At 39.5% G+C, this 23,649-nt stretch overlaps 1 protein-coding gene across 1 annotated transcript; it reads right to left on the bottom strand.

The window, feature by feature from the left end:
- Positions 1-6,347: 6,347 nt before the first annotated feature.
- On the bottom strand, positions 6,348-9,239 carry LOC104216213 (ninja-family protein AFP3-like). The gene is made up of 2 exons (XM_009766218.2): positions 8,448-9,239; positions 6,348-6,839 (listed from the first exon to the last, which is right to left on the bottom strand). Exons 1-2 carry the CDS (start codon positions 9,016-9,018, stop codon positions 6,463-6,465), a joined length of 948 nt encoding a protein of 315 aa, XP_009764520.1. The 5' UTR covers positions 9,019-9,239; the 3' UTR covers positions 6,348-6,462.
- Between the last annotated feature and the right edge of the window lie 14,410 nt (positions 9,240-23,649).

Raw genomic sequence — 23,649 nt, 5'->3', positions numbered from 1 at the left:
TGCCTTGGGACCCATGAGCTCCCTCTGAAATTGGACACATAAGGGTCGGCCCTTCCACACTGCACTCATCTCTATCAGGTTATGCAAACTTGGGTGTAAGCATTGCCCGAGGTCCCTTGAGACCCTTAGGGAACTTTTACACACTCAAGTCTGAGAAAGGCTTTGGAACAAATGGCATTTGAGGTGGTTTATTTCATAACTCAGAGAGGAAGTCAAGAATCAGGCTTCCTCTGGTTGTAACTTCTTCTTTTACACTTTCCTGATGTAATTCATTATTCAGTTTGTAATAATTTGTAATAAACATTGGGGTTGGATAGTGAAAAAGGGCTGGGTAATTGTGTATGCTTAAGGGTAGATATCATGCCTATAAGATCTGTTGTTTTAAATTATGCATATTTAACTCTGCAGTTAGATGTCATACCTATAAGATCTGTTGTTCTACACGTTTAACTCTGCATTTAGATATCACACCTATAAGATCTGTTTTCTTTTAAATTCTGCATGTTCTACATCTAGAGAATATGCCTATAGGACCTGTTTTCTACATGTTTAACTCTGCATTTAGAGAACCTGTCTATAGGACTGGTTTAAATTCTACATGTCTAACTCTACATTTAGATAACATGCCTATAGGGTTTGTCTTCAATTCTGCATGTTTATTGCCACACTTAGACACCATGCTCTTAGGATCTAAGTGGTTACAATTCGACATCATTAAAATCAGTACCTTTATAGAAATCATGCCTATAGGAATTTCAAGTAAATACTGCCTGCTTCATTTCACGTTCGACTAGATATCATGTCTATAGGAATTAAAATTAGCAATAATAGATATCAACATATATAAAATCTAAAACCAGTCTAGTTTAAAATCAGCCTAACTCGTATTGTTCTGAATTAGTTATAAACAGCCTTACTCCTTTATTCAACGCGACTTAGAAAGCATGTCTATAGGATCTCAAATCGTTTGTTGTAGAATTGTTACTGCTTTGCTACATTCTGAATCAGCAATAGATATCATGTTTATAGGATCTCACCCAAACACTTAGGCAAGCCTTAGGTGATAACGACAATAAAACCTGAATCCGTCTTTGTTAATCAGTAACTGCTACAACCAGCAGGCAGGCCTGATTCGGACTTCTTATCTGAGTTATGTAATAAACTGGTCTGCCTCAACAATTAAAATTCTCCTTGCCTTAGCACTTTAAATTCAGACCCTAACTGTGTTTAAGTTATGCTATTTATGTGCTTTGTTTGAGGAGGTATACATGAGCCTTTTAGTTGTTTACATGTTTCCCCTAATATGCAGTCCTATGTATTTTTGTATGTCGCCTTAGCTTTTTCACCTTTTGAAACCTAAAAGTGAGCCTAATATCTCTCCCCTTTAGGAATAGTAGTCCTAAGTTCCTCCGGGACTAATAGGAGTGGGACGGGTAATAACATGAAATAGTGGTCAAGACCAATCCGCGCTTTAATACCTCGACGGGGTGGGAAGGGTAGATATGGATATGATAACCGGTGCACTAATTCCACGTGTATCCCCTCTTCTGAGAAGTGTCATACCGGGTATCGCATTGATGTGATCCATATTATAAATAAACCTAGGACCTCCCCCCCCTTTTATATTCTCAAGTATTTGTAGAATTGTAACTTCTTTTTCAAAATCCGTCTTTTAATAATTACTTTTTTCAAACTCTTCTGTGTTTAAAATTAAATCCCCTACTATTTGAGCCTATACTTGTCTATTTGATAAATTGCACAAATTCACAAAAACTGTCTGGCCGGGAACCACACTAGTGGATCCGAGGGGTGCCTAACACCTTCCCCTTGGGATAATTTCAACCCCTTACCCTATCTCTGGTTATCAAACAAACTTAGAAGTGAACCTTATATGTGTCCTAATGCACCTTAAATCATTAGGTGGCGACTCTTCAAATGCAAAATCCAGTTCCCAAAAGGAATGAGTTGTCTTATACCCATAATATCATAAACCTGATTTTCCGATGCGAAGAGGAAAAAAAGGGGGCGCGACATTAGCGTTGTATTTTAAAATTTAAATTGGACGTTCGAGTATGAGTTCTATTTAGAGGATTGCTTTTCGACCTGCTTTGGAATGAGATAGAAGATTCGTTTGAATGACCTGTGGGTTCTGGCTATTAAACTCTATTTCATTGCAATTTTAGGAAGTCCAATGTTTCATTGGGATTTAGGTAGTTCAACTTTGTGGTTCAGTTAAGAAAATTATTCTTAGTCTCTTTTGTATAGCACTACACATTTGGGCTTCTTTTAATGGATAGTGGTGCGAACTTGAAAAATATTTCGCTCGTTGCAATAGTGTAAAAATGAATGCCAATGTGCTCGCCTCCTGTATTTTTCAAATTTTTTCATTGGTATTGGCATAAATTCAACACCCCTCTCCATCAATTCTGGTGCACCTCTGTGCCTTTCAACAAACCTCTCCGCCATCTGTTTGAATGACATCCGCACCATGGCAGTGACGGGCAATCCACGTGCAGATTTCAATAACCCGTTGAAAGACTCCGACACATTTGTAGCTAGGGTTCCCCATCGTCTGCCACTATCCGCATGTAATGTCCACTCGTGAAGCTCATGTCGCATCAACCAATGATAGGCTCTTTCGCCTAACTGCGGGATCGATTACATGCGCCTCCTGAATTTGCACTGTTGGTGATCACCACATTAAATCATGCGAGTCCTTGTTGGGATATTTATTCTATAAATTGGCCTTCAGGTGCCTCACACAGTAATGGTGGTATGCATGGGGTTCCTGCCATTCATGCAAATGCTCTACAAAACTTAATATACCACCATGTCGATCCGATATTAGACAAATACCTGAACGTTTTTTGACAACGTGCTACTTCAAGTGGTTCAAAAATAGTGTTCACGTCTCTTGGATTTCATTGGCAGAGATGGCAAAAGCTAGTGGAAATATTTGTCCATTGGCATCTACTGCAACAACGATCAACAACTTAATATCATGTTTTCCATAGACATGAGTATCGTCTATAGAAATTACCGGACGACAATACATAAAACCATCAATTGCTGATTTAAATGCCTAGAACACATATCTGAATATCTATTCTAGTATTCCTGCACTCCGCTCAAGCTTCTATTCAACAACAGTCTCGGGGTTAAAGTGTTGCAATGCGGCTATGTACCTGGGTAGAGATGCAAATGACTTATCCCAGTCACTATAAATAATTTCAAATGCACGTTTGCGCCCGAGATATGCCTTTCTTTTGATAATAGTACGCACATATTCCTGGTGGACGGATGTAATACACTCTTTGATCCTGTACCTAATGAACGCTTCAATGTGTGGAATCAGTTGAAGAGAAATCAAGTCAACATCCAAGTTGAAGTGATTCCCATTTAATGTGTCCATTTCACAATTGTGGGTGCCAATATATTTACCCACTTTCCACAACCCTGTTTTCTTCTTGCTCGCACGCAGCATCCAATGACAACCTGTAAATCATTTATGGCAAACAACCTTGTATACATCCGGACTTGACTCCCATACCATCATCTCACGGCACTCTTTTACAATGTACATTTTCGCCGCCCTGCTTAGGCGCGCTTTATTAGGAAAAAACATGCCCTTTGCCAACACCGTTGGCTAGACTCATCCCATATTGTTGTCTGAAGTTCATCAAAATCCCTTGTGAGGGCATCCACATTCGACATACTGGGCAAATGATCAAGGTCAGGAATATGCCTTGAATGAAACGGCACGTGGGACTCGTACACTCTTGGTCTAACGGGAGGTGAAGCATGCTCCCTCGTCAAATCAGGTTTGGCATTCTCTTTCTCCTCCTTATCACCCTTGTCAGGGAAGAGTGTGTCATCTCCAAACTCATCGGCATTGTTGTCATAATCACTATTATCTTCCTGACTCTGCGCATCTGTCAAATCCCGAGTAAATATGTCGTTTACGGGCAACTGAGTGAGGACAACACCATCAAGTTGCTCGTTTTCACTGCAAAAACAAAAAAATAATAATCTACTCAAATTGATAAATACTTTACATATAGCTATATCACTTCACTTACAAGTCGTAATGTGTTGACATTCCATGATGGACATTATCCTGTTGGTGATGACTCCCAGATGGACCACCGTGATCCCACACACCAAAACTACGCATATTCTAACTGGGCATGGGTTCATAACTTGTAAAATTCACATCTGGACGGTACCCCATGTGGAATATATGAGTATTAATATAAATTCAATACAACAAAAATAAATATCGTAGCACAAATGAAAATTGAAGTTTACCAGTCGTCTTGTGAATTATGTAAAGTATGAGAGAAATTATTTCCTCGCTCCGTATTTGCCCGTGGAGATAAGTTTAGATCCGGACAAACTCTTTCAGCCGGAACCTGTTCGGCTAAAACCTCTCCAGAATAGCCACTCGATGATTGAGGGTTATCCCTGCTTTGCGCCACCTCATTATTGCGAACGTCTTTAACCTTCACGTACATTTCTAACATTTTTATCAAAATAAGTTCTCGATATTCATCCGGAGTCCCCAAAAAATCTTTCAGAGTTTCATCATCCTCGATGTTAAACTCAGCGTAACAAGCAACCCCTTGCGGAGTCACAGAATACAGATATCTTCCGGTTATTTTAAGATTCACCGAACGTTTGCTCAACCTCATTTTAATGCATAACAACGATACCAGTCTATCATACTCCATTGTAAGTGAAAACTTAACATGACTGTGGAGATAAACTATAGCTCACTGAGTTATTCGCCATCACAACCTCATCCCCTCCCCCCAAATATAATGAAACCATTACTTTTCGCTCTTCAGACATTATGAAAAAAAGCTTGAAAATTTAACAAGAAGAAAAATTTATCAGGAGTTGAGATTATTTTTGAATGAATTTTTGCAAAACTCTTAAATAAGGCAATGCCCAATCCAGGGGGTTGAATTTTTTATAGGTAAAACGGCCTTTTAAAACGCGTTTTACATATTTGAATTATTGTTATGTCAGTTGAGCGCAGAAGAGTTATTGGTGGGACCACAAAACAGGTAAAGCGTGGTTTGAAACTGCATTTTATATAAAACGTGGCTTTGAAACGGACGTTAAGGTAAAGCGCGGTTTCTAATTGTGTTTTATATACTTTGGTCACCAAGTTTTTTTCCCATTTATTTCGGTGTTTTGAGTCCAAAAGAACCACAATCCGTATTGGGGTTGTAAGGGAAGAAAAAAAAAATAGCTTGAGCTGTTTAGAATATCTAAAATTGTAAATTTTATGTGGAGAAGGAAATGCCAAAAGAGCCAGACTGGACTGAATCTCCAAAGCCCAGTCCGCTTCATCGAGCCGAAACCAGAAACGAATAAAGAGTAGCAGTAGATCTTTACCCAGAAGCAATTCCAATTTGGGCATGGGGAATATTTTAATTTTTAGCCAATGAAATACTCTATGATATGACAAGGTGGGTTGCTCGCAAGTACCCTCCACTTCCAACCAAGAGATTGTGAGTTCGATTCACTCCACTTCTAACCAAGAGGTTGTGAGTTCGAATCACCCCAAGAGAAAGGTGGGGAGCTCTTGGAGGAATGGATGCCGGAGGTCTATTGGAAACAACCTCTCTATCTCAAGGTAGGGATAAAGTTTGCGTACACATTATCCTCCCCAGACCCCATTAATGGGATTATATTGGGTGGTTGTTGTTGAAATACTCTCTGATATCTATGTAATTCATCTAAAGACTCATTCTGACATAGACCAGGCCAACAATACCTTAGTTTACTGATTCGTAATTTATCTTGGAATGGTTTACAATATCTTAATGAAAATCATGAATACCTTTGTTTTAGCACAGGTTCTTTATGTTAACAAAGGGAAAACAAAGCGCTTCCAACTAAGCCCAGACCAGACAACCTGATCACCTGGACAGTCGCATTTTTAACGAGACTTGTCAAATACTCCCTCTGTTCCACTTTATTTGAATATGTTTGACTGGGCACGAAGTTTATTGACTTTTTGATTTTGTAGTCCTAAACAAGTTAAAATAAGGTCCAGAATATTTGTATGGTAATAAAAGTTTCTCATTAAGAATAGAATTAGAATTTTAAGCTAATTTGTTTTCAAATTTAGAAAAGGAACATTCTTTTTTGAACGGATCAAAAAGAAAATAATTTTATATAAATTGGAACGGGGGAGTACTAGTTTCTTATAATAGCGATGCACAACCAACTTGCACGCAACCTCAACTATTTACCTATTATCTCTTTGTTATCTCCCACCAACACAACATCAGGTGAATGATTCGAAAAGGGTTGCAATGAGAAGCACGCCTAAATACACAAAATATATCGGCTTAACCTTGATAACTTGATTGAGGAACTTAGTTCACAAAACAAAAGGAAGATAAACAATGATATTAAATCTAATCCCATTTTGGGCGAAGGCCATTGTTACAACAAAGGAGAAGGATTAACAACAATATGCTTCAAAGGGTGTTGTACATCACCTCCACCAGCGTGTTTAACAAACTCGGCTGGGGATAGAAAGTCACCATGACAAACACAAACTATCCGGACTTCCTCTCCCTTCTTATATCCGTACAAGAATCCATCAATTTTCTTCCCATTTGGTCCATCACCTCTTGCTGAAACACAAGGCATGTTCAGCATGAAGTTTTTGAACATTTGTTTAGCTTCCTTGCAAGTTTTTCCAGACGAGACTGGTGTTTTCTCATTACTAGTTTCAGGTGCAATTGCTATCGATTTACGTTCGTGCTCTGGAAATTGGCCACTGGCTGGAGATCTTGCTTCAGTACTATCACTCCGCCCTGCAACGAAGAGAAGAAGCAAAAAGAAGGTTGATGATGAGTATAAACGACCAGAAATACATTGCAAAAATTCTCCACTTCAACCACTACAAGGAAATAAGACTTAGCATGAAACTAGAATTGAGTCAATCTGCCACAGGCAACATAAAATTAATTAGTTAGCATATTGGGAGCTCATGTCTCCAGATGTCCAGTGAGCTTAGTGCTGAGATTATTTCAATACGCACAACCAACGGGCAACCGCAAAGCAGTCAGCTCAACTTATTTCAATATGCACAACCAACGGCAAAGCATGCCTGTAACCAGTAGCAGAGACAATTAATCAGGATTAAGTGGTTTCATCTGCTACTGCTTTTGCCAAAACATCTAAATACATGCGTATACAATTTTTTTGAAAACAACATAGAGAGAGAATAGGCTGCTACTGGTTGAAGAATACGGTAAAGTAAACATCAATCTGGAATATGTAATACAACAACAACAACATACCCAATAAAATCCCACTAGTGGGGACGCTGAACTTACCACTACCCGGAAGGGTAGAGAGGCTGTTTCCTGGAAACCCTCAACTCAATAGAAGATATAATAATCTGGAATATGTAATAAGGACCTAAAATCCCAGACCCAAAAACAACGTTCACGTCCAATGCAACGATAGATCGACACTGGTTCTGTCACCAAATAGAGTACGCTATAGCTCTTAATTAATGAACGAACGAAATTCTACTAAAAAGCATAGAAGAGCAGCCAAAACTCTCCTCAAAGGCAACACAAGCAAGATAGATAACATCTACTTATGTCTCATAAACAAGTGGTGAAACTTCATGATCTTAACACATCAAGGCCCTTTACTTGTCCAGTAAAGTGTATGAGTATGAACAGTGAAGTGTATGAGCATGAATAACATTAGCCGAGGACAAGTTACTCATTAGACATTACTACTCTGTGCCAAATCAGTTAATCAGGGACTAAAAGTGATCTCTAGCATTAGAGCAAAGGAGAGAAGAAGAGAAAATTAACATTGACTTCTGCTAGAGGCTTAGACTCCATAACGCATAGGAAACATCCTACTCAGGCGGGAGCCAGCCTATTAGGTGCGGTTCACTTTTGCTTAAACACTGTATTATACTAAAAAATTTATTAAAGCATATAAATATCTAATTGCAAAACCAGAACAAAAATGAGCTCGGACTTCCATGGCAAATTCAGAACCCATAAAGTTCAAATTCTAGTTCGCCTCCGATCCTACTTCACCAACATTACAGCATCTTGATGATCTTAGTCTTCAAGTAATAGGGATAACTTCGAGTTTCCTCGTTTTTTTCCAAATTTTTAACAAGATTAAATGAAATGTTGCTTTACAAGGTTTTTAGCGTTTAGACATTAGAAGTAGAGCTATGGTTGATACAATCTGCTGCTGAATTTGCAGCTTTTATCCCAGGATTAAGAATAGCGGATTCAGTACCAGTAGGCGTGGATTCGATTTCTTTTCTTGTGTACAAACCTAAGCAACTCCATTCTCTAAGGTCGCGGCATTACAAGAACAATAATCAACAACAAACTAACCCTTTATTAAAGAAAAATAAAAAAGGAAATTTTTTCTCATACCTTGAATAGGTTGATGACTCTCAAATTCAGAAATTCCTGAAGAACCAGAACCACTTCCCTGTGATCCCAACGACCCCACTGAAGACTGCAAAAAATTCCCACAAGTTTCAGTACCATTACTATAACAATTCCCATTTTCTTCATTTTCCTTAACAACTCTAACAACATTCTTCATTTTCTCCAATCTTTTCCTCTTAGCTTCCAAACGCCTTAAGGATTGCAACTCCTTCCTTTTTCTCCACCATTCTTCCTCTGTTTCCATAGGCAAAGAACACGTCCTATTAAGTGGTACGTAAATGGCATCACTAAATTGAATTTCATTTCCACTATTATTATTATCACCAGAAGAAGACACAAAATTTGTTATCGAGGAACAAGAACGTTTGAGCCTCTTTTCTATTTTTGGGTCCACCCCAAATCTACCGTTCAACGAAAGTCCCAAACTTAGCTCTATATCATTTTCACCCCCCACATTTTCATCAAATTCATAATTCCTTTTTCCGTTGATGAATTTATGCAATAAATCCCTCGAAAAACACCCGTTTCCTCTGTTTTCTTCAGCTTTCTCCATTAATTAAAAAATATAAACAGCAAATGAGAATATTGGAGTAGAATTTTAAAAAAAAAGAGATTTTTTTTATGAAATGGGAATAGAAAAGCTCCAATAAAGCTTGTAAAGTGAATTCATCGGAGTTTTCAAACTCGCCGGAAAATATGTCGCCGGCAGGTCGGAGTCGGCCATGGGAGGTTTTTTCTTATATAGAAGAGAAGACTAAAAGGGTTGGGAAATAGAAACAACAGGAGGGGTTGAATTTAATTGCGTGGGAGAACCCCTGGGAGGTGAAACGTAAATGAACAAGGAAGTGACACGTGGTGGGTTTTGATAGTACCTATGACCCACGTGGTTGAGACAAGGACTTTCTTTGGAAGATGATACCAAAAATATGTTGCTAAGGTAGCCGACAAAACGGACACGTGTCGGTTTATACTAAGAAGTTAGATGGCCCTGCCACGTGTTCAGAAAATCTCGCCCTCGTAAAGCCGCGTTATTCCCATACATATATCTTGAGGTGTTCGTAAAAATTTGAAAAATCGCATCAAACTGAAAATCAAATTAAATCGATCAGAAAAGTTCATACGTCTTTTGTTTGGTTTGGTTTTAATTTAGAAATTTAAAAATCGATTAAATTTGATTTGGTTTTGATTTTAATAAAAAAAATCCGAACCAAATCGAATATATGAATAATTATTTTAAATTTATTATTACACCTATATATATATATGTATACTTTTATACAAAATTTCAAATTTTGTATAGTAAATGTAAATCGTTTTCGCTTTTAGTACAGTTTTTACCTTTACATTCTAGTTTGATCGGTACTTTTCTTTTGTTAAGTATAAGAATCTATTGCATATTAAAAATAATATATTTTTAATTGAGTCCTTAAATTATTCATCACTATTTGATTCAACTATCATCAATATATCTTGGTAAATAATAGATTTCTCAAAGGGCAATTGATTTGATAGTGTTACGTTGAAAATGTGGTCGCCGAAATATGTGTTTGATAGTGTATGTCTTATATTTAAGAAAAAACCGACAAATAACCGAAAAAAACGAAAAACCGACATAAACCGAATCGAGAAAGAACCGACTTAATTGGTTTGGTTTGGTTCTAATATTTGAAAAACCAACTTACTTGGTTTGGTTTCTTATTAGGGAAAAACCAATCCAAACCGAACCGTGAACACCCCTATATATATCTTTTGCAAAAGAATTTATTACTGGAATACTATATTTATACTGAACAAATAAAATACTTATTTCTTACACTTAAATTTATATCACTTAAATGATTAAAAAAATTACGATCATATGAAGAAGTTTTAAGTAATATAATATGATGTATGTATTTCTGAAACTCTTTAAAATCAAAAATTTCATATCTCATCGTGAAGGTATCGCCTTTTGATTTAATTTATTAAAGAAAAGAGCTTTAAAAATCATCTCAGGTCCTCATTGCAAACGATTATTATGGTACTTAATAACATAAATACTATTTTAAGTAAGAAAAATATTCATTGATACACTAATTTTCCTGTAAGTTTAAGGTTAAATAGATTATGCAATGGACAGGTTTATCGACTATACTTTTTTAATCGTAAAAGATTCTTTTTTTACCCAATTGAAAAAATGAACTATTTTTCTCTTCGATATTTATTGACTAAAAAAAGCATGAAGGCATGTGCATTGAACATCAGCAATTATTAAATACAGATAATCACACTTGTGATAAACCTGCATTGGAAGCATTAAATCAGACTTAATTGGAAAGATTTGCCCTTTCTCAAAATTTAAATTGTTTGATCTCCTAATTAAGTTTTACGACATGCCACAATTTCCTTGAATACTGCTACAAATTATTCCGATGCAACAGCTACCATGTACCATGCTTTTCAGCTCAGGATATAGCTTAATTATAGTGCAAATAATTTATGTTACTACTACTAGTGTGTTTAACCGATTATAATATATTATTTAATTATATTTTTAGATTAACCATTAATAAATAGCTACATATTAATGTACAGTTAAACTTCTCTATAACAGCTTCATTTGTTCTGGATTTTTTTGATTGTTATAGCGAAGTACTGTAATAGAGAACATATATTAACATAGCATGGGGATTGATTCCATAAAGAACTTGACTTTTATAGTAAATGATTGTTACATAGCGATATGTGACTGTATATCATCTTAACCTGATTGCAATAAAAAATTATACAGTTGCCGGCATTAATAAAAAAAGAAGAAGAAGTTAAATTCAATTAAATGTATATATAGTACAAATGTACCATAAGGAAGTTGTTGTTAGTGGCTCTATCGCATGACTCATTAGATTATTATTTTTACAAGCAGTCTCGGATTCATCAGCAGACAGCACCAACACATATTGTTTTATTCCAAGTTGGCCTACATTTTTTGACTTTTTAAACATTTAAATTATTTGCAACTTGCTCTTCATCAGTATAGTTTTAATGCAATTTGCAGCTAATGATGTAAATTCCCAAAAGAAATGATAAAAACCTGCTTCCTTTCTTTTTCGTTTAATTTGATCTTTGAATAATGAGAAAAGGACAGCAATAAATATAATATGACAAAATTAACAAAACCTATTGATTCAGTTTATTCAAATCATCCAGCATTTGCTTGATATTATATAGTTGTATCCAACTTTCCTACGGATAAAATCGGGTCGTTCCGATTTTACTGATTTATTGAGACCAGTGTGAAGGATCGAAGATCGATCCCATAATAGATCAGACCGAGGCGCAAGGACAAGGTACCGAATTCGAGATTCGAGGTACATGTCAAGATCGAGGCCGGTAGCGATTGAGACCAAATGAGATAGACATCGAGCAAGATCGAATGTAGCATAATAACAGGAAGGCGAAGTATTCGTGACTGGTCGAAGATCATGGTGGAAATCTCGGAACGAATCAAATCAAGGACGGTTAATTAGCTAATCATGGGATTTCCTTCTGTAATTAGGATTCCTCTACTATATAAAGAGGAGTTCCAATCATTTGTAAAACACTAACGCTCTGGATATCAAAGCAATATAACGCCTTTTCTTTAGTTCATATTCTTGTTCATCAACTTGTTATATTTTTAACTGTTCTTGCACCAATCAGTTTGAGGGTATTCAAGTTCGAGGGCTGAATTCCGTTCAAATACTGGTTTGCTTTATCTTATTGTTAATTTTTATTATTAATCTTTACATTTATCAATTGGTATTAGGTGAAATCATGTGTCCTTAAAACACATTATAAGTTTAATTGTTATCCAACTTTAAGGGTAAACAATTTGGCGCCCACCGTGGGTCTAAGGATAATATGGATTGCCTGATATTAATTCTCGTAACACACACTGCTTTACGCTTGTTCTCGTAATTGTCTTTGATTTCAGGAATCCACATGTCAAAATCTCAAGTAGCACCCACTCACACGGACAACGACCTTGGTCTTTATGGCGAGAATGAAAATGTTGCCACCCCGGGAAACGGAGTTCCTCCAATCAACCCCGACAGACCACCAGCCGTAGACCCAGTCGATGTCAGTTCCCACATTGCCATTAATGGGAATTTGGGCGTCGACCCTGAGAATAGCATCTGCAGGGATGCTCGAGCAGCTGATCAGAATGCACAGAGCGGTGAAGAAGGCGAAATTAGCCTTCGAATGATATTCGAGATGTTGCAGACTCAACAAGCTGCGATAACACAACTCCAAAATCAAAATCGAGCACCAAGCAGAATTGAGCTCGAAATATCACAAGAAGTTAGTCATAGAGCCGAACCTGTACCGGAAAACCGAACGCCGATGAATCGGGGACTGACCCAACCACTATGAAGATGCTCGAGGAGCTCACTGAACGGGTTGAATCAGGAGAAAAGAAAATCGAAGTTATTTACAAAAAGGTAGAAACATACAACTCCCGAGTTGACCAAATACAGGGGGCACCACTGATTCTAAAGGGTTTGAATTCGAAGAAGTTCGTGCAGAAGCCTTTCCCTCCAAGTGCGGCTCCGAAGCCCATCCCGAAGAAATTCGGTATGCCAGAAATTCCCTAATACAATGGGACCACCGACCCTAATGAGCATGTCACTTCTTATACATGCGCAATAAAGGGGAATGACTTAGAAGATGATGAGATTGAATGTGTTCTATTGAAAAAAATTAGAGAAACTTTGTCGAAAGGGGCGATGATATGGTACTACAATTTGCCGCCTAATTCCATCGATTCCTTTGACATGCTTGCAGATTCCTTCGTAAAGGCACACACCGAAGAAATAAAGGTTGCGACTAGAAAGTCGGACCTCTTCAAAGTGAGATAAAAGGATAACGAAATGTTAAGGGAATTTGTGTCTCGGTTCCAGATGGAATGCATGGACCTACCCCCAGTCACAAATGATTGGGTTGTTCAAGCCTTCACTCAAGGTTTGAATGAACGAAGTACGATAGCATCACGACAACTAAAGCAGAATTTAATTGAGTATCCAGTTGTGACCTGGGCCGATGTACATAATCGATACGAGTCGAAGATCAGGGTCGAGGATGATCAATTGGGAACCCTTTTTGGTTCGGTTTTACTCAAATAGGACCGTCGGCAGAATTTAAAGGGACATCGAAAGAGAACCCCAATCGAATAGAGATCGGTACCAGCCATACATCGTAGATCGTAAAAACAGCGGCCCGGGATGTAATCCCATTCAAAATGATCGAAGTACTGATCGAGGACATAGCTCCCGAGGCCTCATGAGTAAAAGTGGCTTCGATAAATATGTCGAGCCCACAGAAGCACCGCGACTATTAGAATACAACTTCAGCATCGATGTATCGGGTATTGTGTCAGCCATTGGATGGATTAAGGATACTAGATGGCCCAAACAGACCGATCCAGCTCAAAGGAACCCTAATCAAATATGCAAATACCATGGTACCCATGGACACAAAATCGAGGATTGCAGACAGCTGAGGCATGAGGTAGCTCGTTTATTCAAAGAGGGTTACCTTCAAGGATTCTTAAGTGATCGTGCCAAGAATCACTTCAAAAACAGGGATTCGAATAGGAAGAACGAGCAGGAAGAGCCACAACATGTGATTCATATGATCGTTGGAGGGGTCGATATTCCTCAAGGGCCGGTATTTAAATGCATCAAGGTGACGATCACAAGGGAAAAACGAACTCGGGACTATTTACCGGAATAAACCTTATCTTTCAACGACGAGGATGCAGAAGGGATCAAATAATCTCACAACAACGCATTGGTAATATCTATCCTTATGAATAAAATTCAAGTTAAATGTGTGTTATTGATCCAGGTATCTTAGAAAACATTATTCGATTAAGGGTCGTAGAGCAACTCGGCCTCCAAAATCAGATAGTGCATGCAACTCGAGTACTTAACTACTTCAACATGGCAAGTGAAACCACCAAAGGGGAAATCGTTTTGCCAGTAAATGTGGCCGGGACTATCCAGGAAACAAAGTTCCATGTGATCGAAGGTGACATGAGGTAGAACGCACTACTCAGAAGGCCTTGGATTCATAACATGAGGGCAGTGCCCTTGATGCTTCGTCAAGTTTTGAAATTCCCAACATCAAAAGGAATCAAAACGGTGTATGGTGAGCAACCCGCCACCAAAGAAATGTTTGCAATCGATGAAGTAGTACCGATATCGGCGCTTTCATCAACAAAGGAATCAGAGTCGAAGGGAAATCAAGAAGTCAAATAACAACCACAGTCACTGGCCTCGGCCCGATCGGAGGAGTAGGAAACTTTTAAGGATAATGACTATATGATACCTCGAACCTTCATAACCCCCGATGATTCTGATGCAACGAAGTCAATAGTCGAAGAGCTGGAACAAATCATACTGATCGAGCATCTGCCCGATCGAAAGGTATACATGGGCACAGGGTTAACTCCTGAGCTTAGGAAAAAACTCATTCAATCCTTTTAAATAACATGGATTCCTTTGCTTGGTCCCACCTAGATATGACAGGGATCCTACCGGAGATCACTATGCACTGATTGAGCTTGGACCTAAAGTTCTGCCCGGTAAAACAAAAGAGAAGACCCCAGTCCGAGGTTAAACATACATTCATCAAAGACGAGGTAACAAAACTTCTCACTATAGGATCCATTTGGGAGGTAAAATATCCCGAATGATTAGTAAATGTAGTTGTAGTCCCTAAAAAGGGAATCAAACTTAGAATGTGCGTAGACTATAAGGAATTAAACAAGGCATGCTGTAAAGATTCTTTTCCTTTGCCGAATATCGATCGCATGATCAATGCCACGGCCGTCCATGAGATCCTTAGTTTTCTCGATGCCTACTCCGGGTACAATCTAATACTAATGAACCCGGAGGATTAGGAAAAGACTTCGTTCATCACTAAATACGACACCTATTATTATAATGTAATACCGTTTGGACTAAAAAATGATGGTGCTTCTTATCAACACCTAGTAAATCGAATGTTCGAAGAACAAATAGGTAAATCAATGGAGGTTTATATTGATGATATGATAGTCAAGTCCCTACGAGTAGAGAACCATTTAAAACATTTGTAGGAGACTTTCGATATACTGAGAAAATACAACATGAAGCTCAACCCAGAAAAGTGTGCGTTCGGAGTCGGTTCAGGCAAGTTCCTCGGCTTCATGGTATCAAATCGGGGGATCTAAAGCAACCCCGATAAAATCAAGGCGATCAAAGACATCATAGTTGTTGATAATGTCAAGGTTGTACAAAGGTTAACAGGGCGTATAGCCGCCCTAGGTCGGTTTATTTCGCGGTCCTTATATAGGAGCCACCTTTTCTTCTTACTGCTTAAGAAGAAGAGCAATTTCGCATGGACCCCGGAATGCCAATAGGCCTTGGAGGAAAAACGATACCTATTGAGCCCGCCATTGCTTCACACCCCGAAGGCGGACGGGCAACTTTACTTATACTTAGCGGTCTCGGAGATAGCGGTAGTGGGGTCTTAGTTCGAGAAGAGCAAGATATGAAATTTCCTATTTATTATGTTAGTCGGACCCTAGGTGAAGCCGAAACCCGATACCCACACTTAGAAAAACTAGCGCTTGCTTTAATAAGCGCCTCTAGGAAATTAAAATCATATTTTCAATGTCACCTAATTTGTGTTGTAACCACCTATCCCCTTCGTAACATTTTGCAAAAGCCCGAACTCTCGGGTCGATTGGCCAAATGGGTCATCGAGATCAGCGGGTATGATATCGAGTATCAACCCCGAATGGCCATCAAGTCTCAAATCTTGGCAGACTTCTTGGCCGACTTTACGCCTGCTCTCGTACTGGAGGTCGAAAAGGAATTACTATGAAAATCGGGTACATCATCGGGGGTGTGGACCCTCTTCACATGAGGCACTTCGAACGTGAAGGGGTCCAGGCTAGGCATCGTTTTGAAGCCACCCGCAGGTAATACAATTAGACAGTCTATCAAAACTTCAAAATTAACTAACAATGAGGCCGAGTATGAGGCCATGATTATAGGTCTCGAGCTAGCTAAGAGCTTGGAGATGGAGGTCATCAAGGCCAAGTGTGACTCCCAACTTGTGGTAAATCAGGTCAACAGAACTTTCGAGGTTCAAAAAGATCGAATGCAGAGGTACTTGGACAAACTACAAGTGTCTCTACATCGATTTAAAGAATGGACCCTACAACACGTACCTCAAGAACAAAATAGCGAGGCCAATGCCCTGGCAAATTTGGGGTCGTCGGTCGAAGATGATGGGCTTGGCTCGGGGACTGTCGTACAACTTTTGAGGTTAGTAATCGAAGAAGGACATGCCAAAATAAACTTCACGAGTTTAGCCTAGGATTGGAAGAATAAGTATATCGAATACCTAAAGAATGGGAAGCTTTCATCGGATCCTAAAGAATCAAGGACTCTATGCATGAAGGTCGTACTATTCACATTGGTCGATGATGGAACACTGTATAGGAGAACGTTCGATAAACCATTAGCAAAGTGTTTAGGACCAGGAGACACCGACTACATTCTACGGGAAATTCACGAGGAAACCTGCAGAAATCATTCCGGTGCCGAGTCATTGATTCACAAAGTCATCAGAGAAGGATACTATTGGGCCAATATGAAAAAGGACACTAAAGAATTTGTTCAAAAGTGTGACAAATGTCACAGGTATGCGCCGATGATCCACCAGCCTAGAGAGCAACTCCACTCAGTCCTATCCCCATGGACGTTCATGAAATGGGGGATGGATATCGTCGGTCCTCTATCATCGGCCCCAGGTAAATCTAAATTCATTTTTTTACGACCGACTATTTCTCTAAGTAGGTTGAAGCACAAGCCTTCGAGAAAGTCAGAGAAAAAGAAGTCATAGACTTCATTTGGGATCACATTATACACCAATTCAGAATGCCTACCGAGATCGTATGCGACAATGAAAAGCGCTTTGTCGGCAGAAAAGTGCCAAAGTTTTTCGAAGACCACAAAATAAAAAGGATCTTGTCAATGCCATATCATCCTAGTGGAAACGGACAGGCCGAATCCACAAACAAGACCGTCATCCAAATTCTAAAGAAAAGATTGAACAAAGACAAAGGAAAATGGAGAGAAATATTGCCCTAGGTACTTTGGGCGTATCAAACAACGTTGAAATCCAGTACGGGGGCAACACCGTTCTCTTTAGTAGTCAGTGTCGAAGCTCTGATCCAGGTCAAAGTTGGGGAACCTAGCATCAATTTTTGGTATGTGATGGAAGAGCCAAATCACGAGGCTATGAATACGAGCCTCGAATTGCTAGATGAAAGATGGGAAGCCTCTCTCATTCAAATGGCCGCACATAAACAGCGGATCGAGAGGTATTACAACCGAAGAGCCAATATTCGACACTTTAAAATCGGGGACTTAGTTCTGAGAAAGGTCACCCTCAATACTCGAGACCCTAACGAGGGAAAACTTGTCCCGAACTAGGAAGGACTGTATCAGGTCATTGATATCATCGAAAAGTGATCCTACAAACTTGGCACGATGGACAACGGGCTATTACCAAATAGTTGGAATGCATTACTCCTCAAACGATACTACTGGTAAGGTACGACCTTCACCATTTTCATTTACATTTTATTCTAACTAATTGCAGGTGTTCAATCGAAGATGTCAAAGGATTCTTTATCACAAAGTCCTTAGGTCTGAAAGAACGTGTTGCCCTCCTATTAGACCGGTTTTTGTCCCAAGTGGGTTTTTTCGGCAAGGTTTTTAATGAGGCAACTATTATTCATGCTAACTTAGAGCAATTCAACAGTGTTTGAGGCTTCATTACAATCAACCTCGAATACTAGGGGCATCACTCTCGGATGTCGACTTTGTTACAAGAAAGATACTTTGTGTCGACATGGTCTCGATAGGTAAAACTTTGTAAGGGCCAAACGGTCAAACGAACCCTGCCCATGTATATTACTCGAGACCTTAAGGCAAACATGTACGCATGTATAATCTATTGAGAAAATTATTTTTTTCTTTCCAAATATTTCATTCCTTAAAGAAAGTTTTACCTTACAACTTCATATTTTTGGTCTGTTGTGGAAATAGGCTTAAGGGCTGATTACAACTGAAGTTCAAACAACTTACCCCGTACTCGGGGACTACCGTCCAAAAAATGGATGTAATCAAATTATAAAATCTCGAGATAATACGACCTTAAAAAGGCAACCCTCATTTTTATAGGCCACAGCCACCCTACTCGAGGATTGACACTCCGAACAAGTTCGAAGTGTAATCGGGAAACAAACCCAAGAGGAAAATCCCAAGTTAAAGGCTACGGCCAAACTAACATGGCTCGGAGACATCCGAATTTCGTAATGAATTAGGCCTTCTAATATCTGTACAAAATCGGTTAAAAGGGCTACCCTCGACAAAATTATAAAGGGTTTCGATAATATCAACCCTCGAAAATCCTAAGGGGTACCGGATTGTTTGAACTCTCGAACAACCTTATTTCATGCTATGGCATAAAAAATTTCTATATGATTAACTTTTTTAAGCCAAAAAAGAAAAATAGCCATTCTTTTAAGGCCATACCGGCCTAATTCAAAAGGCCTAAGGGCCATGTTATTTTTGAGTTCGAGGGATTGTCCTCGCTTAATTACGACCTAAAGGTTATCCTACTTCGAGTTCGAGCAATTACTCACTCGACACTAGTTCCGTTTCGATCAAACTTCCCAAGCCTCGTACTTATGAAAGATTTCAAGACATAGACGAAACAAAATTTTCACAAGGCAGAAATTGAAATAAAGACAAGTCAGAGAGAAAAGAGATATTCTATATATATATATGAAAATATTTACAAGGACCGATCAGGATCCTACACAAAAATTCAAAAAAAAATCCTAAGTGCCTAATTTTCCTCGAGAGCTACATTTTTGTCATCGGGATCTTCTCCGCTCTCGGATCCGCTCACATTCCCGGAATCATCATCATTAGAAGAGAGCAATGCTTTGTCTTCAACCTTAAGTTCTTTCGCATTCTTGATCTCGACAACAAGGTCAAAACCGCGAGCGTGAATCTCCTCAAGAGTCTCTCTTTGAGACTGGCACTTGACATGATCGGCAACCCAGTATGCTCGAGTATGAGCAGCATCAGCAACTTCTTTTGCTCAAGCTTGAGAGGCCTCAGCATTAGATCGATAGACAACCACGATCACCTCAACATCGACCTTAGTCGTCTCAACCTCAGATTTTGCCACTGCAAGCTCCGTGTCCAACCGAGCCGGTAGCTCCTCAATTTTCTTGGCTTGTTCCAAGTTCTTCTATTTCATGCGTTGGAGTTGGCCTTCGATTGAGGACAACTGAGCTCGAGCAGCCTCTTTCTCTGAGGCAAGGTGATCTATCTTTTGCTTCCACACTGAAGTCTCTGCCTTCATCTTATCTACCTTTCCTCGGAATTACATGATCGTTTCGTACAGTCGCTAGACCTGTGAGATTGAATCATTAGTCATCACTCCCAAACCGAGGCCATAAGCGTCTAATACTTTATTTACCTGCTCGGTCAGTTTGCTTTGTTCTTTTTGGGCCACGACCAGCTTAGCTTGGAGGCCTTTGTTTTATTTTTCTTTTTGCTCACCGAGAAGCCTGGGAGCATTTTTCTCCTCGGTAAGCCCTTAAATTTTAGCCTCATATCGGCTCAACTCTCTTCAAGACTAAAAGAAATCCTCATGATGACGTACCGAGACCTACACAAATAGAAGGAAAAAAATTAGGCAAGGAGAGAAAAACACAAGTATGAAGACCGGTGTTAACAAAGAAAGTTAAGGCTTACCCGATTCAAAGCTTGATGGGCCTCATTGAAGAGACACGATGCTCCCACCTCGTCCATCAAAGCTTGATCTTCCTCGGTGACCAGACCTTGAAGATAACTGGCCACCTCTACGGGGGAGGCAAAACTCGTGCATCCTTCGGGATCATAATAATGATAGTCCGTTTGCACTCGGGATCAACATTGGGGGCCGAAAATTGGTTGGTCAATCTGAAACTCGAGGAAGATTCGCCCAAGCTCCTCCTTGGTACTTCTGAGTCATTCAAGCCAGCGACATCGTCGACCCAGCAAAACAACCTTGGAAAAGATCCTCCCCTCCGAGGGCGCCTTCTACCTGAGGGGCCTTTATGGCTCGAGCCTCCCGAACTTCCCCTTCCGAGAATGAAGGAAACGGCAGGGAGTCTCCGATTTTTATTGCCCCAAGTGAGTCACTCGGCGGGAGACATTTTTAGTCTCTAATAACTCGGGGACTTTGCCCGGGTCCTCTTCTAAGATCCCCTCGGTTCGAGGTGGAATCTCTTCAACCCTCACCGACTCAAAGGCCTTTGGGGCCTCGGTGTTCCTCCTCACTCGAGCCACCAGCTCGGAGCCATCGTCTTCATTTTCTTCTTATTCTTCTCTTAGCCGCTGAGCTACCTCGCAGGTAGGGCTACAGTGTCTTTCTTTGGCTTACGAGCCAAATTTTTCTTGGGCTTTGGATCCTTGGGGTATGAGATCCTTTTCCTCTTCTTATCCTTCCCCGATTTTGGGACCAGGGGTGAATCTCCCCCTCACCAGATGGAGGCCTCATCGGCACATCCTTCCCGAGACCTGCAAAAGAAAAACAAGTATGAGGAGAAATTCAGGCAATGATCAAGGTTATCGAGATATGCGAAATCTTACCATGGCTTCTGGCCTCCCATTGATCCTTCGACAAATCGCGCCATACGCGCTCAGCGTGTGTAGACGTCGATACCAAGCTCCCAACCCAGTTCTCTAGATGGGGAACCGTACCCGACATTCTGGCAATAGTTGAACCAAGTAAAACACTGGTAAAAAAGGATGAAAAAAGAGAAGATAAAAAACAAAAGTTAAAAGGAGGAATATACTTACGTTTCATATTCATTTCTCTAGAAATGGCATGCTCTCAGCTGGGATCAGGTCCGAGGTCTTCATTCGGACTAATCGGCTCATCAAACCCTGGTCCATGTCCTCATACGTACTCAAGAAAACCACGTTCGAAGACCGACGTTGAAGCTTTATTAGCCCACCTCGATAAAGTTGGGAGCTATACAAACGGATGAGATGGTCAAGGGTGAAGGGAAGCCCCTCGACTTTGCTCACAAAAAATCGAAGCAATGTCACTATCCTTCAAAAAGAAGGATGAATCTGGCCAAGGGTGACCTCGTACTTCTTGTAAAAATCCACACTGATTGGATCTAGGGGACCAAATGTGAAAGGGTAGGTGTAAACACTCAAAACACCCTCCACATGCATCGTGATTGACTCTTCGGGCGAGGGCACCACCACGTGCTTGTCTACCCAGTTGCAGTCCGCTTTAACTTGTTTTAAAAGACCACTAGTGATTGTGCATGTGTACCTCGACATCGTCCCGAAACCGGAAAGGTCTTATCAACTTTGAAATCGGAGTCAAAGACACACAGCGGAGGAAAGAATTCTTCAGGGCTGGGTTCCGCCGCTGGTTGTTCGCCGGCCGACTTAGATGAGGATGCTTTTTCCTTCTGTGGCATAGTTTTTGACGTCTTCACCATTTTTGGGTTTGAGTTTGACGAAGAAGAAGAAGAAGGAGGAGGAGGAGGAGGAGGAGGAGGAGGAGGAGGAGGAGGAGGAGGAGGAGGAGGAGGAGGAGAAGAAGAAGAAGAAGAAGAAGAAGAAGAAGAAGAAGAAGAAGAAGAAGAAGAAGAAGAAGAAGAAGAAGAAAATAAGACTTAGTGTTTTTAGAGAGGGTTGACAATAAAACCTGAAGATTTTGCAGAAACTTAAAAGATGTAAAAGGCTTTAGAGATTGGAAGAAATTGAAAGTAAAGTTTGAATCAATAAGAAAAGGGCTTATTTATAGGTTTCATGGTGATGGTTCGAAACCACTAGTGGCCGACCATCAACTGGCAAGCATTAAATGCCTGGGGAACTGCATCGACGGGACATTTCGGTCACATCTGCCGCTTACGTGATGGGAATGATGTCATGACAGGTCTAGGATCGAAGGCTTAATTCGTTTCGTGTCATTACACTCCAAAAATCGAGTGGACTATCTGTATATGGATAAAATCGGGCCTACCCGATTTTACTAATTTATCGAGGACCAGTGTGAAGGATCGAAGATCGATCCCGTAATAGATCAGACCGAGGCACGAGGATAAGGTACCGAGTTCGAGATTCGAGGTACCTGTCAAGATCGAGGCCGGTAGCGATTGAGACCAAATGAGATAGATATCGAGTAAGATTGAAGGTAGCATAATAACAGGAAGGCAAAGTATCCATGACTGGTCGAAGATCAAGGCGAAAATCTCGGAACGGATCAAATCAAGGACGATTAATTTGCTAATCATGGGATTTTCTTCTGTAATTAGAGTTATACCATATTTAGGATTTCTCTACTATATAAAGAGGAGTTTCAATCATTTGTAAAACACTTACGTTCTGGATATCAAAGCAATATAGCGCCTTTTCTTTAGTTCTTATTCTTGTTCATCAGCTTGTTATATTTTTACCTGTTCTTGCACCAATCAGTTCTAGGGTATTCAAGTTCGAGGGTTGAATTTCATGCAAACATTGGTTTGCTTTATCTTATTGCTAATTTCTATTACTAACTTTTATATTTATCAATTGGTATTAGGTAAAATTATGTGTCCTTAAAACCATATTATAAGTTTAATTGTTATCCAATTTGAAGGGTAAACAGTCTTCCCGTAACAAAAAGACTAGTTGCATTGTTCGAATAGTACAAAGTTAAATCCTTTTAAAGACGAAAGAAACAGATAAGAAATGAGGACAAAAGAAGCTACCTTATCTCTATTCAATTCTTTTACACCTATTTAATTCTTATAATCAGTTGACTGGGTTCTTTTAATTATAAGATAGCTTATTTTATAGAAAAGTTGAAATTATTCATAAAAAGTTTTCTCGACCATCTACACTACACAAAAAAGATCAACACTAGTTTCATTTACATACATTCTATTCAACACAAACTTATATCTTAAGCGTCAATCGTACTTCCTCTAGTCCATATTATGTGTCTTCTAAGATTTTTATACATCCTTTAAGAAGGATAATAATAGCATTAGTAATACTTATCTACATTATCTTGTTGTCTCTCTTTAAACATTTCACTT

Source organism: Nicotiana sylvestris, chromosome 2, assembly GCF_000393655.2.
Source record: "Nicotiana sylvestris chromosome 2, ASM39365v2, whole genome shotgun sequence".
Taxonomy (NCBI): domain Eukaryota; kingdom Viridiplantae; phylum Streptophyta; class Magnoliopsida; order Solanales; family Solanaceae; genus Nicotiana; species Nicotiana sylvestris.
Note: the sequence above shows the minus strand (reverse complement) of the source record. Positions and strands in the feature narration are given on the sequence as shown.

What these genes read in the sequence shown, in the direction of transcription:
- LOC104216213 (XM_009766218.2), bottom strand. Translation starts at nt 9,018, where the DNA reads ATGGAGAAAGCTGAAGAAAACAGAGGAAACGGGTGTTTTTCGAGGGAT. An exon ending in GAGTCATCAACCTATTCAAG is followed by an intron (nt 6,840 to 8,447) that starts GTATGAGAAAAA and finishes TCTTCGTTGCAG; the next exon opens with GGCGGAGTGATAGTACTGAA.